A 14520-nucleotide genomic window follows, 5' to 3' on the forward strand; every position below is an offset into this window, starting at 1 on the left:
GTAATTAGTTGCGCGCAGGCCGCAGTGAAAAACCGAACGCGGGTATCGGTATCGGGGAAAAATTACCGTCGTTTTTCATCGCGCCTTTGTTTACTCTATTTGGACTTTCATCACCTTTTCCTCCCTCCCTCCCCCCCTTGCCGCCGTCGCGCGGCTTCCGCCTGTTCAAGACGCGCTCCCAATCGCGGCGCGTTTCCATTCCGCAATTAAATCCCGCACTCGGACGACTTTACCCGCGATTGATTTTTTTAATCTTAACCGCACGAGAGGGGCTCCCGCAAATAGGCCAGTACTTATATAGCGCGCCAGATGAGGCGATCATAAAAAGATGGGCCCCTTCGATAACTTTCGCGTTCGATCTCGCCACGCTCCCGTTCGACGCTTTCAGCGCGGAAAAATATCGTCAGCACTTTGTTTTTTTTTTTTTTTTCTTTTTCTATTAAGTGTCGTTAAAATTTGCGTCAATTAGAATCTCCGCTTAGTTTAGCAAAAGACGATTCAGGCAACATTTTGAATGGCGCCGCGTTTTGATGCGGAGAACCGACTTGGCAGGCAACGAAAAAGAAATTACGCGGTCGGTGCTGTTTAATTCGGACGGCTATTCGATCGGAGAAGATTACGCCGGGATTTCGTAGGGCAGGGAGGCACAGATATGGCGGCCTCGGATAAAGGGGGGGTGGGAAGGCGGCTGGGCGGCTGGAAAGTCTTGTCCATTGTGTCGGGACCTGTACAATGCTTATCGACGGTGATTGCTTCATTGCGGACCGGCGCGGGGGATGCTGGATGTAAGGGCGTGATGCGTACACCGGCGCGGCCCGGCGTTATCGGGTTATCGGCCGTAATGCACACGCACGCCGACCACCTTTCTACTGGGTTAACATTTCAATCTGGAAAATGTAAACCGTCCCTCCCCCGATCCCGCGATCTTCCCCTCCGGCCGGCGATCTCTCTCCGTCGACACTCCGGCTCGTTTGCATATCGCCCGGCTTTGTTGTTCTCGCCCGGCGAACGGACAAATTTGACCACGCCGGGCCGCCGATTGATTCTGCGATTGTGATTCCAACAGCCCGCGTGTGTTGGCGCGAAATTAAAACGCCGGCCCGCGATATTCCGCCGCTTCGTGGCAATCGATATTCATCCGCGGCGGGAATTATCCAACGATGAAAACGTGTACCGTTAAGAGAGGGAGGGAGGAAATACGGCGAGCGTGAACATCGAAAAGAGCGATCGAGCCTGTCTCGATGCAAGTCCTGCGGGGTCTGCTCGAGCGCGTCGAGATGCGCCGCGTGTATTCTTTGCGCGAGACGAACAAAAATCCGTCCATGCGCGGTCCTCCTTTTTTTTTTCTTTTTACTCTCTTTTTTTTTTTTTCTCTCCCCCGTCCGCCTTTCGCAACGGCAGCGAGGGCCACCCTCCGCCCTCCCTTTCTCCATATAGGCGTGTAACGACGATGCGCAAACAATGACGAGGGTTACGTAACAGCTATGCACGATGCAAACACACCGTGTTGCGCTAAGCGCGTATCTGTGGCGGGGTGGGCAGCGAGCGGTAACAGGGACTAACGCCGGCGACGGCGGCGACGTCCAGGACGAACAATGCGTATCACACGGCGGCCTGTCTGAAAACGCCCGGCGCCCGTTCGTGCCGAACCTCGCGCCAAGCGCGGGCAAGAGGCGCGCGATATCGGCGTGCTTTCGAAAAACAGACCGGAGAGAATGAGGGTGAGAAGAGCGGGGGAGCGAAGAAGCGGTACGCGTGCGATGTCGAGCGTAATATAAATTTTCGACGGCCCGAAACTCGCCGGAGAATAGATTAGAGATCGTTGAAGAATAGTTTAATCGCGTGGCGTTATTTTAGCTTTAGATTTCGTTAACGTTAATCAGTCTGCTGCTTGGTTTTTTTTTTTTTTTTTTTTTTTAGAGGTACATATGTCAATGTGGGTGTTTATTGTTACAGCTGCTTTGGTACGAGTGCTTGCTGTTAACGTATTTTGTAACTTAATTTACTAAAATAATACTCTTGTAATTACAACGGAAATTCTCTGAAAAAATTAATTTGGGGTGGGCAATTTTTGTACAATCAGCGAATGCTGTGATAATCAATCCATACGGCAGGCGCAGAATTTATAATTTTAATTCATACCGCTACACATAAATTTTGCGTATAACAGGCAATATTCTACCGCGTAAGTACAGAGATCAGCGATAAGCTTCGGTTGCGACACTTATGCGCTTTTTTTCTTTCTTTCTTTTTTTTTTTTTTCACGTAATAACGCTCTCCTCGGGCAACGCCCGGTTCTCGGAGAGCGCGTATCTTCTCGGTGGTAGCGCCGAACGAGAAATTAGCCAGCCAGGTTTCTTAACGATTCAGTGGAGCACAGAGCCACGGAATTTCATCGGCGGCCGCAGAGCAAGAGGCGATCGCACTTCCACGAGCGAGCGCATCGATGTAGAGACACACGGCGCCGGGATTGTCCTTCATTACGCACGAAGGAAAGTGCAGTCATCGGCGCGCATACCCGTAGGTATGCACACACAGAGGCATTAGCTCCCCCAAAGCCCAGCCGGTATTAATTCCACTAATTGGACGTGGTTTGGGTCGCGGCAAACATCGGTCCCCTGCCGATCGCCCTTCCCCCTTGCCTTCTCTCTGCCCCCCCTCGACTTGTCCGAGCGCGCGGCTCGATCTCGTGATCGATCGTCCTCCCGCAAGACAAAAGACGATTCTTACTCCGCTCCGAACGAGTCCCGGCTTTAATCCCCCCCCTCCCCCTCCTTGCAAATAGCGGGTGAACCGCGATTCATCATACTCGCGGCGGTCCCGGAGTTGCGGGAGTATCAGTTCGCGAACTTGCGCGGCGTAAATCTTTTTTGAATTATCGGCGAGCCGGCGAGTCTATCTCGGCGTTATTAGATCGCGCGGACGATGCAATTACGAAATAAAATCGATCGTGTTTGATTTTCGCGGAAGACGTTGAATGCTCAAGTCGAATTTCTTTACACCGCGTGCAACAGAAGTGATTTTAGATTCAGCCGGAATCGCAAGGTAGCTTTTTCAGCTGAACGCAACGAATGATTCTCGCGAGTATGAAGAAAATTAGCATACGACGACGACGTATTATCGTTGGGAACTTCGCGTCGGCATCCTGGGCTTGTGAACAACGGTAACAAACGGTCGGGTTCGCGCGCGGTCAGTGAGGAACCAGAGGACGGTGGCGAGGTTCCCGCTTTGTTTAGGGCTCGGTAAGGCGGCGAGAGATCAGCTGTTTCGAGTAAACGCATTGCGGACCGTGGAATCTGTACGAAGACGGCTGTGTGTGCGAGTGCGTACGGTCGGCATGAACACATACGACGGTGCCTCGTATCGCGAAGGGTCTCCCTAGCAAATCTGGGTCACCGGGCCGATGAGGGGTTGGCCGGCCGAAAGCGAGAAGAGTACGCCAGACTCTTTTCCCTTCCGATCGCTGCCAGCCACGGAGCGTCTATGACGAGATAATCGGAGATCGCCCTCGAGTCCCCGCGGTACTTTTTGCCCCCTACTTGAGCGCGGCTAGAAAACGCAACCAACAAGACGCATTACATTTCTTTGTAAAGAGCAAAATAGCTTCTCTCCGGTAACATTTAAGACGAAAAACGTGTAACATTGAGTTCGATTAGCGTATGAATATACATATGATTATTTTCTCTTTTCGGCAGAGCACCTATCGACAATGCATTTCCTCTCTCGATGTGCCTCTCTTGTTACATTCGCTCGCGTAATTATTCGTATCCGCGTACACGGCCACGGTTTTCGTCTCTGCCTCGCGCGACTCGAGGCACTCGATCGCGGCAAAGTTCACCTCCAGGAACTGTCGGCGGATACGGGCGCCTTGGGTATGGCACAAAGATATTAAGCACCCATACCCTAACCGTGTCGAGCTACGGAGAGCGTAGACTATCCCGCCGGACTGGTGGGGGGGACGGAGAGGCGGAGGAAGCGCGGCAAGGAAAGGGGCAGGTGGACCAAGGGTGGGCTGAAGGCGCGAGGGGGGAAGGTGCGGGAGAGCGACGGGGCGGCGGAGGAGAGATCGCAAGGAAAGCGGAGTTACCTGCAGAAGAAATAAGTGCGCGCGTGTAATGCTGATGGCGAATATGGTAGAGGAGATCTGAGGGAAGAGCAGAGAGAGAAAGAGGGTGGCGGAGGTTGAGGAGGAAGAGGAGGTGGCGAGGGAAAAGCGGGGCGCGGGGGCAGACAAGAGGAGTGGGCTCACGGACGGCGGAAGGGTGAAGAAGGGAGGCAGAGCGCGCGCGAAAGCGAGCGATCGATTCGAACGTTGGCGACATTCTTCGTCGTAGGGACAGGGAACGGCGGGAGAGGAAGAGAGACGGAGGCGCGGGCAGTGCATGTGTGCGCACGTGACGCAGAAGGGGATGACGAAAGAAGGAGATAAAGCGAGAACACAGCCGGAGAGGGCTGGTCACACGAGAGAGCGTGAACTCGGAGTACGCGCGGCAGAGGGGACGACGGAGGAGGGGCGGAAAATGAGAATAGCATCGGAAAGACAGGGAAGAGCGAGAAAAAAGTGAGAACGGAGAGATCGAGAGCGAAAAGACGGCGGCGATATGAAATTCATGAAAAATATAAAAAGATAAAGAAACGCTGGACGAAAAGGAAACGTGGATAAGGTACCGAGGGGGTTGCGAAGTTAGTTCAACGATTGGAAGAATATGAACAGTCGAAGAAAAAGAGAGAAAGAAAGAGAGGCGGGACTCGAGAGGATCGTCGAAACGCTCGAGAAAGGAACAGTACGCGAAGAGAGAGAGAGAGAGATAGACGAGAGCGAAAGAATCAAAAGTTGGAAGGCGGGGAGGCGCGGCGGGAAAGAGAACGTAAGAGCCGCAACGAAAGAAGATAAACCCGACGAGGTAAAAGAAGAAACCCCCCCCTCCCTCCCTCCGTCCGCCGGTACGTTCCAGTCGTACTGTCCTCAGGCTCTCTGTGCGTCTGCGTCTGGTTGTCCCTCTGTGTTGGTAGCCCCCGGAACCGTCCTCACATCGGCGTTAGTCGTCGTTGCCACGTCGGTGCTAGCGGTTAGCAAATAGTGGGGGAGGTGAAGGGCGGGTGGCCGAATTGGAGGAAGGTTCGAAAGGCGTAGACAACGTGAACCTGGCGTCCAATCGCGAGAACAGCCGCCCCGGTTGCTCCGCCAACCGGATAGTCGGTTGTGCGCACAGAACGCCCATCCTCCCCGGTTGTCGGGCTCCCACTGATGTTTTTATTTATTACATCTGTGACTGGGTAGGGAAATACTCCCGACTCGACCGAGAGAGCGTTTGCTACTTTGAGAACGAGCGACGCGCGTCCCTGCGAGTTACCGCGGCAGCCGCCTCCGTTGTCATCGTCGCCCTCGCCGCCGCCAACCGCTGTCGTCGCCGTCGCCGTCGCCGTCCTCGCTGTCATCTCGCCGCTCTGACATCGTCGCAGTCGTATACACGTTGCGGTTCTCTCGTGCCCACGCGTTTCTCGTTCAAAGTATAGTCACGGTTACAGTATCGCGATCTCGTTTTCTTTGACACGAAGAATGGTCGCCGGCAAGTGAGCGAGTTGCCGACCAGCTCGGCGCGAAAGCCTCCGTCAGCGTGTGCGTCAGTCACTTTAGAGATATCTTGTGCCGCGCCGTCAAGTTGAATCGTCCCCGCGATGGATCGGTGAAAATGAAATGCGCGACGAGAGTGGACTAAAAGTGTGACCACAAGTGGGACCGAAAGTGGGACTGAAAGTTATGGACACTGAAATCCACGTGCGTGTTAAAACTGAGCAAGTCGTGCGGTCTGATCTGTGCCGAGACGCACGATACGTAGTGACAAACTACACATTTGAAGAGTGTTAATTTGAGAAATCAAACATTGTGCGCCGCCCGGATCGTCAAAGGAAGCTCGCGAGGAGGATCGAGCAGCCGGCTTGAACATGCATTGAAAAAGATCCGCGTTCGATAATCCGTGCCGTACCGAAACTCGCCAGCGCGAGCGAACGCAGGGAGGTGAGCGACCGTCCCAGAGGATTACGGGCGCATAGCTGATAACAGAAGCGCGCCGGAGCGCCCGGTGTCGTCTCAACGAATTGCCCGGATAAGAGGGACGCGCGTTTTCGACCTCCCATGGACCACGGAGCGATGGACAGCTCTTCCGACCACAGCAGCCGTGCCAGTCCCGTAACCGGCAGTCCGAAGCATCCCCACAGCCCGTCGACGCAACAGAGCCAGCAGCAGCAGCTCCACGGCAGCCAGCACCAGCCGCCGCCGTCTCATCAGCAATCGCACGGGCGCGATCAAATTCGCGAGCATCAGCAGGGCCAACACCGCGGCGTGCCGACTCCAGGCTCGCCCACGAGAGGCTCGCCACCTCAGGGCCTTCCTCTGAGTCCGCCACCGTTATCGGCCGGGGGCGGCCCCGGGGCACCGCCGGGTATGGTGCCTCGCATGCCGGGACTACCGCCGCCGGGGCTGGGGCTGCTGGGCCAGCTCGGCGGTATGCTCAGCGGCCACCACGGCTCGCCGCTCGAGCTTATGGCGGCACATCACGCGGTTTTGCCGCCGCGATCGTACAACAGTCCGCCGCCGATCAGTACCAGCGATCCCACCGCCAACGAGTGCAAACTGGTCGACTACCGCGGTCAAAAAGTCGCCGCGTTCATCATCGCCGGCGACACGATGCTCTGTTTGCCCCAGGCCTTCGAGCTGTTTCTCAAGCACCTCGTGGGCGGCCTTCACACAGTCTACACGAAGCTCAAGCGGTTGGATATCGTGCCGTTGGTGTGTAACGTCGAGCAGGTGAGAATTCTACGTGGTCTCGGAGCCATCCAGCCAGGCGTCAATCGGTGCAAGCTGCTCAGCTGCAAGGACTTCGACATTCTTTACAGGGACTGCACCACGGCCAGGTAAGTTTACTCCAGCGGGCCTCACCGTAGGTCATTGCGATTTGCGAGTAAACGCCAATAAATCGAGAAAATCTTTATTTGAACGCGCGATTTAATCTTCTCTCTCGTGTCAGCTGACGATTAATATGCGGAATCTACGGAACGGTAGGCTTTCTAAGACCGTGACTTTGTAATTTTGGCGAAGCCAATTTCGCTGGACATTGCCTCGTGGCGATCGTGCCATTATTATCCTTTAAATGTTGTTCGAAAAAAATTTTGCGTAATAGCGACGAGTGGCAGATGTCTGTCGGCCACTGTTCATAATTAACATTGGTTGTTTCAAAGGGGGAAAAAAAATAAAAAATAAAAAAAAATAAAATAAAAACGAAACTGAGGAGGATTCCGGAAATAGCGCTCGCGCATTCGGCAGCCGGGCGCGCTTTCTTGGCCACCGTTAGTGCGAACGGAAGCTACGATCTTCGCATACATTAATAACGCGTGGTGTCGCCGGCGGGCAGCACTTTATCTTCGCCCCGTACCTCGGCTACCAGCCCGCCAAAAAGTACTTTAATTGTGCACCACCTACCGCTCCTTAAGACTTGATCATCGTCGGGAACGGCTCCCGGTGACCCTCGGGCCCTTTTCGCATAGGCAGTTTACGGGTGATCTTCGTTCGTCGTGAAATTACTCGGCGAAATTGCGTTTCGCGAGTCTAGAAGGGAATGCCATTTCGTGCACGGGCTCATTTACATTTCGAATCTTTTTGTTGAGGAGAGGAAGGCCCGACTTGTTAAACAGCGCGATAAAAAGAACGCGTGCGCGCGACAACGAAACGTTGAAATAGCCCCGGGTGTAGTGCGGTAGCGCGGCACGTGCTCCTCGTTTCTAGGATTGTCACAGAGCTCCCGCGCCAACAGGTGTCCCTTTCACGGTAGTTTCTCTGAATGAATCGTCCCCGAGCGGGGAGAGAAAGAGAGGCTGCCGGGCGGGAGGAAGCGAGCCCGGTTGTACAAGCTCTCCCACCCACGAGGTAGACGACAGACGAAACGGAATGGTATACGGAACGAGGGGATTTAAGGTCGTCGGGGAAAGTGTTGTCCTCACGAGGCCCTCAGTTTTAGCCCTCCCGTGTCGTACGAGATCATTTCGCCGATCGGCGTTTCGCGCCGGTCGCTCGGCTTAGCTAATCTCCCTCGATTCGCTTTCAGTCACACAATCTGTTTGTCATTCGATTGTCGCGACGCGGCCGAAATCTCTTGGTGCTCGTGGCGGTTCGGTAAATAGGCAATACTTGTTCGGCGCGCGATGCGCAGCGGCAGTCGCAACGGAAACGGATTCAGCGCGACACGGAGAGAGGGACCGAGCGAGAGGCAGTCGAGGGATATCCCGAGGGACGGTGCGAAAGAGACCGGAGAGATCGTTCAGAAAGAGAGAGAGAGCGAGAAGGAGGAAGCTCGTAGGGATTGCGGGGATCTAAATAATCCGGAGTCGCAGTCGCAGAACAGAGTTTCGCGAGCCGTCGGCTCGCGCGGGTCTTGCTTTACCCGAGCGCGTTTCGTTTCCGGGCTATTTAACGCTAGACGTAAAAAAAAATCGCCAGTTACCACGATATTCTGTCACCCATAATTTCCATTAGACAATTTAGATCTCTGCCTCGTTAGAAAATAAGATTTCGCGATATTAAAAGACAAGAGATCACCGTTGTTCTTCAATTCTCTGTCCGACGGTTTAGCAATTTACTTCCATAGTTATCGCATTTCCCATCTAATATCAAAAACACCTCGTGACTCATTATCATATTAATGATTACACGCTTAGAAATATTCGTTACGCTTATCGCGATGATCTCGGCGATAACGAGACAAGCAGAGCGCGGCTTCTGGTTCTTCGGGATTCCGTCCTCTCGCGCGGGAGGTTTCCACGATTTTGTTCGCGGAGGCGAAAAACGGGATGATCGAAAGGCTGCGACGCGGCCGTTCTGTGCGGTCTTGGTCGCGTGTACCGTTGACGGTCGTTACATTCTGATAATACACGGCGGCCGCATATCCACGCCGGTGCAACACGCGCGCGCATTGCACTTGCACACCTACGCGGCGGCGGTGGCGGCGGCTGCACGTCGGCCCGGCCGTTCTCCTATCGGGCCGATGCAACAGCATGCGCCCGGAACCGCACCAATAATTCAGGGGGGATTTTTCTTGCGGTTTGCTGCAGCGCGGCGCCGGGTGCGCCGTTCCGTTCGAGCGGCCCGCAGATACAGGGCCGATTGCGCCGGACGGCGCCGTATTTCGTGCTCGCGGCCGGTAATAGCGTTAAAAAGCGACGTATGCGAGCGACAACAGCCTAGCGAGCGCGGAATTACAATGCGGAGGGAGAACGGTCGCGGGGGACACGCGTGTCGGAGCGTCCCGCGTAACGAGCGCACGATGCGTGAATCGTTCCTAGCGCGCGGTGTATTTTTAAACGCCGCGTTTATTCCTTATCGCGGGACTTCCTCCCGCAGGTAGGCGAAAGGCAAGCCCCGAAGACGCGAGCCGAGGTCTCCTCGCTATCTGATCGCGGGCAATGTTAGGTACACTCATTACGAGCGAGTCAAAAAAAAAAAAAGTAATCGGTCGCGATAATTGTGTACCGTATGCGCAAAGTCGTTGCGGGTCCTATGATAATCGGTGGGGAAACAATAACGCGCGGCTAACGAGACGGGTCAATTATATTAATTAATTTGCCTAACTCGGTTGACGAGCGATCCGGCTTCTCGCAAACTAGCCCCGGCCTTTTCAGAATCGAGCGTTTAATTGGGAATTGACGAAAAGAGGTCGGAGCGCGGAGGAGATAAAGCAGTAAAAGAAGGGAAAAAAAAAAGAATGCGGAGGAGAGTACACGACGAACGGAGAGGAAAGGACGCGTGCTTTTTCCTCGCTCTTCCTTCTTCCTATCGAGCGCGCGCGGCGCTTAGCTTACCTGGTTATAACAACAGCCAGTTGGAGGTACGTGGGAGTGCGCGCGGCCCTGGACTATAATTCTATGCGCTATTAGCCGTTTAATTATAAAATTGTGCATAGATTAATTGGCTCCCGTAATGGCCCTAACAATGCACAGACATATTGTGAGAGAGCGAGAGACACGGGGGAGAGAGAAAGGAGGGGGGTTACGCGGAGAGAATAGAACCGGCGAGGAGCGAGGAGAGGCAGCGCGAGAGCTCGACAGACGAAGAGAGAGCGAACAGAGAGAGCCCGAGAGAGAAAGGGAGAGAGAGAAAGAGAGAGAGAGAGAGATGCAGCAGAAAGCCGTTATTAATATTTATTTCCTCTGCTCGCTCCTCCCAGCTCCTGGTTGTTGCCGTGCGCCGATGCGTGGTTATAGGCTACGTAAGCTTTTAATATCTATGCGCTCGTGTTAACTGCACGAATACACAAATAGGGCTCGGTAAAGTCCTCGTGTGAGCGCGCGTTGTGCTTTCTCCGCGGCTATGCGCGCTCTCGGGAGGCAGCGTCGCGATATTATTCGACGGATGGACGTCTCGAAAAAGGGACCGCTCGATTCTTTTGCCGGGCCGAGTGGAGAGCGATCGTCTACCTCCCCTTTTCCTCTCGCTCGTCTCTCTTTCTCTTTTTCACCGTACCTTTTCCACTTCTCTCCGCGTACAAACACGTATCTATCTGGTAATTGTATCGTTTACAGCAGCTGGCAGGCCTCTCCGGCCTTTTTTTTTTTTTTCCCCTGTTACGTATCCTGCGCGGGGAATTGGGCCGCCAGCGTGATATTATAAAGGCTCGCATGACCCCATTGTTAGCATTACTTTTCATCGAGATATACGCGCACGCTGCCGCCGTCGTTCTCTGCGTACGCGCGTTCATAGATGCACCCACGGCGCGAGCGAGTGAATGCGTGCGTGCGTGCGTGTCTCTCCATTAAATCCGCGCTGGCCGATTAATCCCGTAACCGAAAACGAAGTCCGCCGCCGCGCGCGCGCGTATCTCGGTATCGTGAGAATAATTCAGGCAACTCGAATCGATGAGAAACCGCGGGGGCGGATAAGCCTTGAACTTTATAATGTGCACGGTAACGAAAACGCGGTCCCGCGCTCCAGACTTTTATTGATAAATGTTTCGCCTCGATTGGAAAACCGTGCGGGGTCATCGCAGCGCATCCATTACTGACCGTTTCAAAGCTCGCGGACGATCCGTGTAACGACACCGGTGTTAACATTTATTCACGCGTTTAATTGTTGACGATGCGGGGCGCGAGCGGTTTATCGAGTTGTTTAATTACTCGGCGATCCACTCCGGGGAAATCGGAGCGCGGCCTTCTCTGTTTATAGAATTCCCGGCCAGCGGTCACTAATCTTTCCTTACAATCGTTCTTAATTTACGGAAATTAATTGAAAACACAAATCTGAGAGGGGTGCCTTTCTTCCCAGCATCCACCCGCCGGCTTCCCCGCCGCCCGCTTCTGCTCCGCCATCCAGCCTACTCCCGCGCCTCGCCCGTAATTCTCGGTAATTAATAATCTGCAACAAGTAATAATAAAGCCAGTAATCCGGGCGCGCGCGCGGTGCCGCGGCCAAGCGGCGTTCTTAATTCTGGATAATTAATGCAAAGACAAACAAGAAGGATTAAAGCCCGCCTCCGCTTTTTCTCCTGTTCTTTCTCCGCACTTTTCCCCTTTTTAACGCTCTTATTCGCTTGCAAAGATGGCCGACCCCGTCGCGGCGACCGAAATATCCGGCGTTTTCTACTTCCTCTTCTTTAGAAAAAAAAAATTATTAAGCTCGCAGTACGCATAATTACGTCTCCTCCGCTCTTGCGAGAACCTTCGATCTTACTCTGTTAATTTAATACCTCCCCGAGGTTGAACAATCGGAACGTCGCGTATTCTAATTGCACGGGCAGAAAACAATTAAGGAGAGCCTTAATTTGCATCCGACGAAGAAGGGGGAAGGGAGTACGTGTTGGCTGCGCCGTGCAACGATAAAGTCACAATATTATTATCGCGATCTCTGGCATCGTCTGCCGACCGTCTGCGTGCGGCAAGACGAGATCGTTTCTCGAGGACGATGGGAACCCGCGCGCGATACGTCCAGAGAGGCGAGGAGGGCCGGGAAGAAGGGGCAGGATGCGAGAAGCCGGGGCCCCATGGCTATAATCACGAAGCCTCTTGATGGCGAGATACAAATGCAAGTCATCAGGACCCCGCATTGTATCGCAATGGCGCCAGGCTCCCGTTCCGCGTTTCCCTTTCGGCGTTCCCCGAACGCGCTCGCTCCAACATCGTACCGTGTGCTCCGGACAGAACCCGAGAAAGGCTCCCAATTTGGAGCGTTAAATACGCGGCCGTTGCGCCGATACGCCGCGGTATTTTGTGCTTCCTGCCGCGTCGTTAACGCGCGTTTTCGCCAATCACGATGGGCTCGATCAAGCCGCCAGGTAATTTCTCTCGTCGTTTCTCCTACCATCCGTGAGACAAATCGATCCTCTCGGGATCCACAATTTCGGCAGTATTTATTTCACGTCACATTTATTAAATCGGAAGGACATATCAGTTTTATTTGATCAAGCAGATTTAATTACTTTCTTTTATTTTATTCTGGGATCAAATGTCAACTTTGCATTCAATTATTACGAGCTTCGAAAGTCCGTGATTTTAATGGCAAATCGAGATCGATTAAGTATAGCGAGATCGTTGAGGTCAGCCGACGCGTCGGCCGCGCTGCGTTACTTTTGACATCGGCTCCCTTTCCGCGCGTCGCATCCCAGAATCGATTGTTTCGACGCGAGCCAGTGACCTACATGAAAACAGCTGATTGCGGCTGTGGTACCCACGAGTCCCATTTTGTCTCTCTCCCCTCGCTGCGACGCCGCCACCCTCGTAAAGAACTATCCCCAAGAGCGCGTCTTCCTCGCACGCCCGGCTGGTGAAACCCGGCAACGGCTCGTCGGGCGAAACAAGGGTCCTTAATCCTTCTCCGTTTTTATCGCTACCCCAGATTGGAGTCGTCCCCGGCGCGCCGGCACGAATATTCATTACACGTAGCAATAATACGGCACACATAAATTTGCAAATGTAATAAAAATTCATGCGACAGATTGATTAATCGACCGATCGACAAATCGCCTGAGAATCTCCTCTCTCCGTATCGGCCGAGCGATCGTGTCTCGTTACGAGCGACAGGACGGGAGACTTCAAGGGGCTCGCGCAAAGTAATAAATATCCAGATCGCGATAAAGCATCTCCTTCCTGCGGTCGATATTGTCTTATGGATTCCTCGCGGCGTCGTGCTCTGTATTACGGAAAACACTCGGCCGCCGCCTCCCTCGGGAGACACGCTTAAGAATCCCGCGTTTGTGCATGCAATCGCGTGTTCACGTCGAGTAAGCCGCGCCTCGATAGCTCTCGTCGTGGACGTGTCGTGCGGGCCCGCAAATCCTTTGCGGCAACAATTTTATGCGGCCGCGGATTCAGCGGAATCGATCCGAGAGCCAAGACGAATTCCGGCTTTCTTATTACCGTGATCGCTTATATTCGATAGAGCGGGGATCCGCATTAGGCGATTAGTTTCTTTTTTTTTTTTTTTTTTTTTTTTTGCTTTCCGTCGTACCTACACCCCCGTGTCCCTTTGCCTACTCGGACCGAGTTATTACCTTCACGACATCTTCGCTCGCGACGTCACTCGCGAAAAGGTGAACCGCTTGTCCGTCTTTCTTTCCCAGATCGCCTCAGCCGCATTCGTGTGTCGTAAGTCCGATCGCGTTTACTTCAGTCCGCCTCGCGCGATATAAAATATCCGGCGCACACATGTAATTTACCAATGATCGATCGGCCGGAAGTGATAGGAGAAGCATTCCGACGGGATACGCTTGATCGTCGAATTATTGCCGGCCGCGGTGATTGGTTTCAGCCGAGTAAGTTGCTATGTATTTGCCGATATACGAAGTTTCTGGCGAGTGCGGAGTTGCGGAGAGACACGGCCGTAGGAACGCTTCTTAATCTGTGAAAAATGTCGCCGCGTTGATCGTTGCGTAATTGCCACAATTACGCGTTACCCGGCAATATCGCGGTGGCATTATAATCGTCGTCGACTCGTGTCGGAATGCCGGAGCGAGTTTCAAGTTTTCGTCGGGCGAGCGAGTGGCACGAAAGCCAGCCCTCGCCGTCTTACCGCGGGGCGGCCTGTCACAACGATACTCGGTAATTTCGAGTGATTCGTGGACGACGTCAGCGAGCATATCGCACCCCTTTCGCTGGCAAAGAAGGGTTGAGGGGGCGGCGGCGTTCGTGCACACGCTAGCCACTCCAACTCGTTACGTACGGTAATTAAACGACGCACGAGACCACCCGAGAAGCCAGGTGGCAGTTAGAACTTGGACGTTTAAGAGAAATCAAGTCGTTGTTAGAACCCAAGCGCACTCGTCCGGCGTGCTTATTCCGGATCGATTGCGCAAACGTCGCGATTGCATCGCCGGCGGCCTGTAATTAGCGAGATTTACTTTCTTCGTTTGCCACCCGATCGCGGATAAGGGCGGAGGGGGATATTCGCGAGCGATATTCAGAGACGGCTTCGAAATACGTCGCGGCGAAATCGGCGCCGATCGCGGATCGGCGAAAGGGGGTTCGAACTGAGCCGTCTGT

The 14520-nt window shown here is 53.8% G+C and overlaps 1 protein-coding gene across 3 annotated transcripts in view; it reads left to right on the plus strand.

The window, feature by feature from the left end:
* Positions 1-5172: 5172 nt before the first annotated feature.
* Positions 5173-14520, plus strand: part of Dac (dachshund family transcription factor) — a 172887-nt gene continuing 163539 nt past the window's right edge. For 2 of the 3 annotated variants that reach the window (XM_070667189.1, XM_070667191.1), the window contains exon 1: positions 5173-6915. In XM_070667189.1, coding sequence (XP_070523290.1) covers positions 6137-6915 — 779 coding nt within the window. In that variant the 5' untranslated portion in view covers positions 5173-6136. The remainder of the gene's footprint in view (positions 6916-14520) is intronic. The other variant, XM_070667190.1, reaches the window with a different exon arrangement.

Source organism: Cardiocondyla obscurior, linkage group LG15 (assembly GCF_019399895.1).
Source record: "Cardiocondyla obscurior isolate alpha-2009 linkage group LG15, Cobs3.1, whole genome shotgun sequence".
Taxonomy (NCBI): Eukaryota; Metazoa; Arthropoda; class Insecta; order Hymenoptera; family Formicidae; genus Cardiocondyla; species Cardiocondyla obscurior.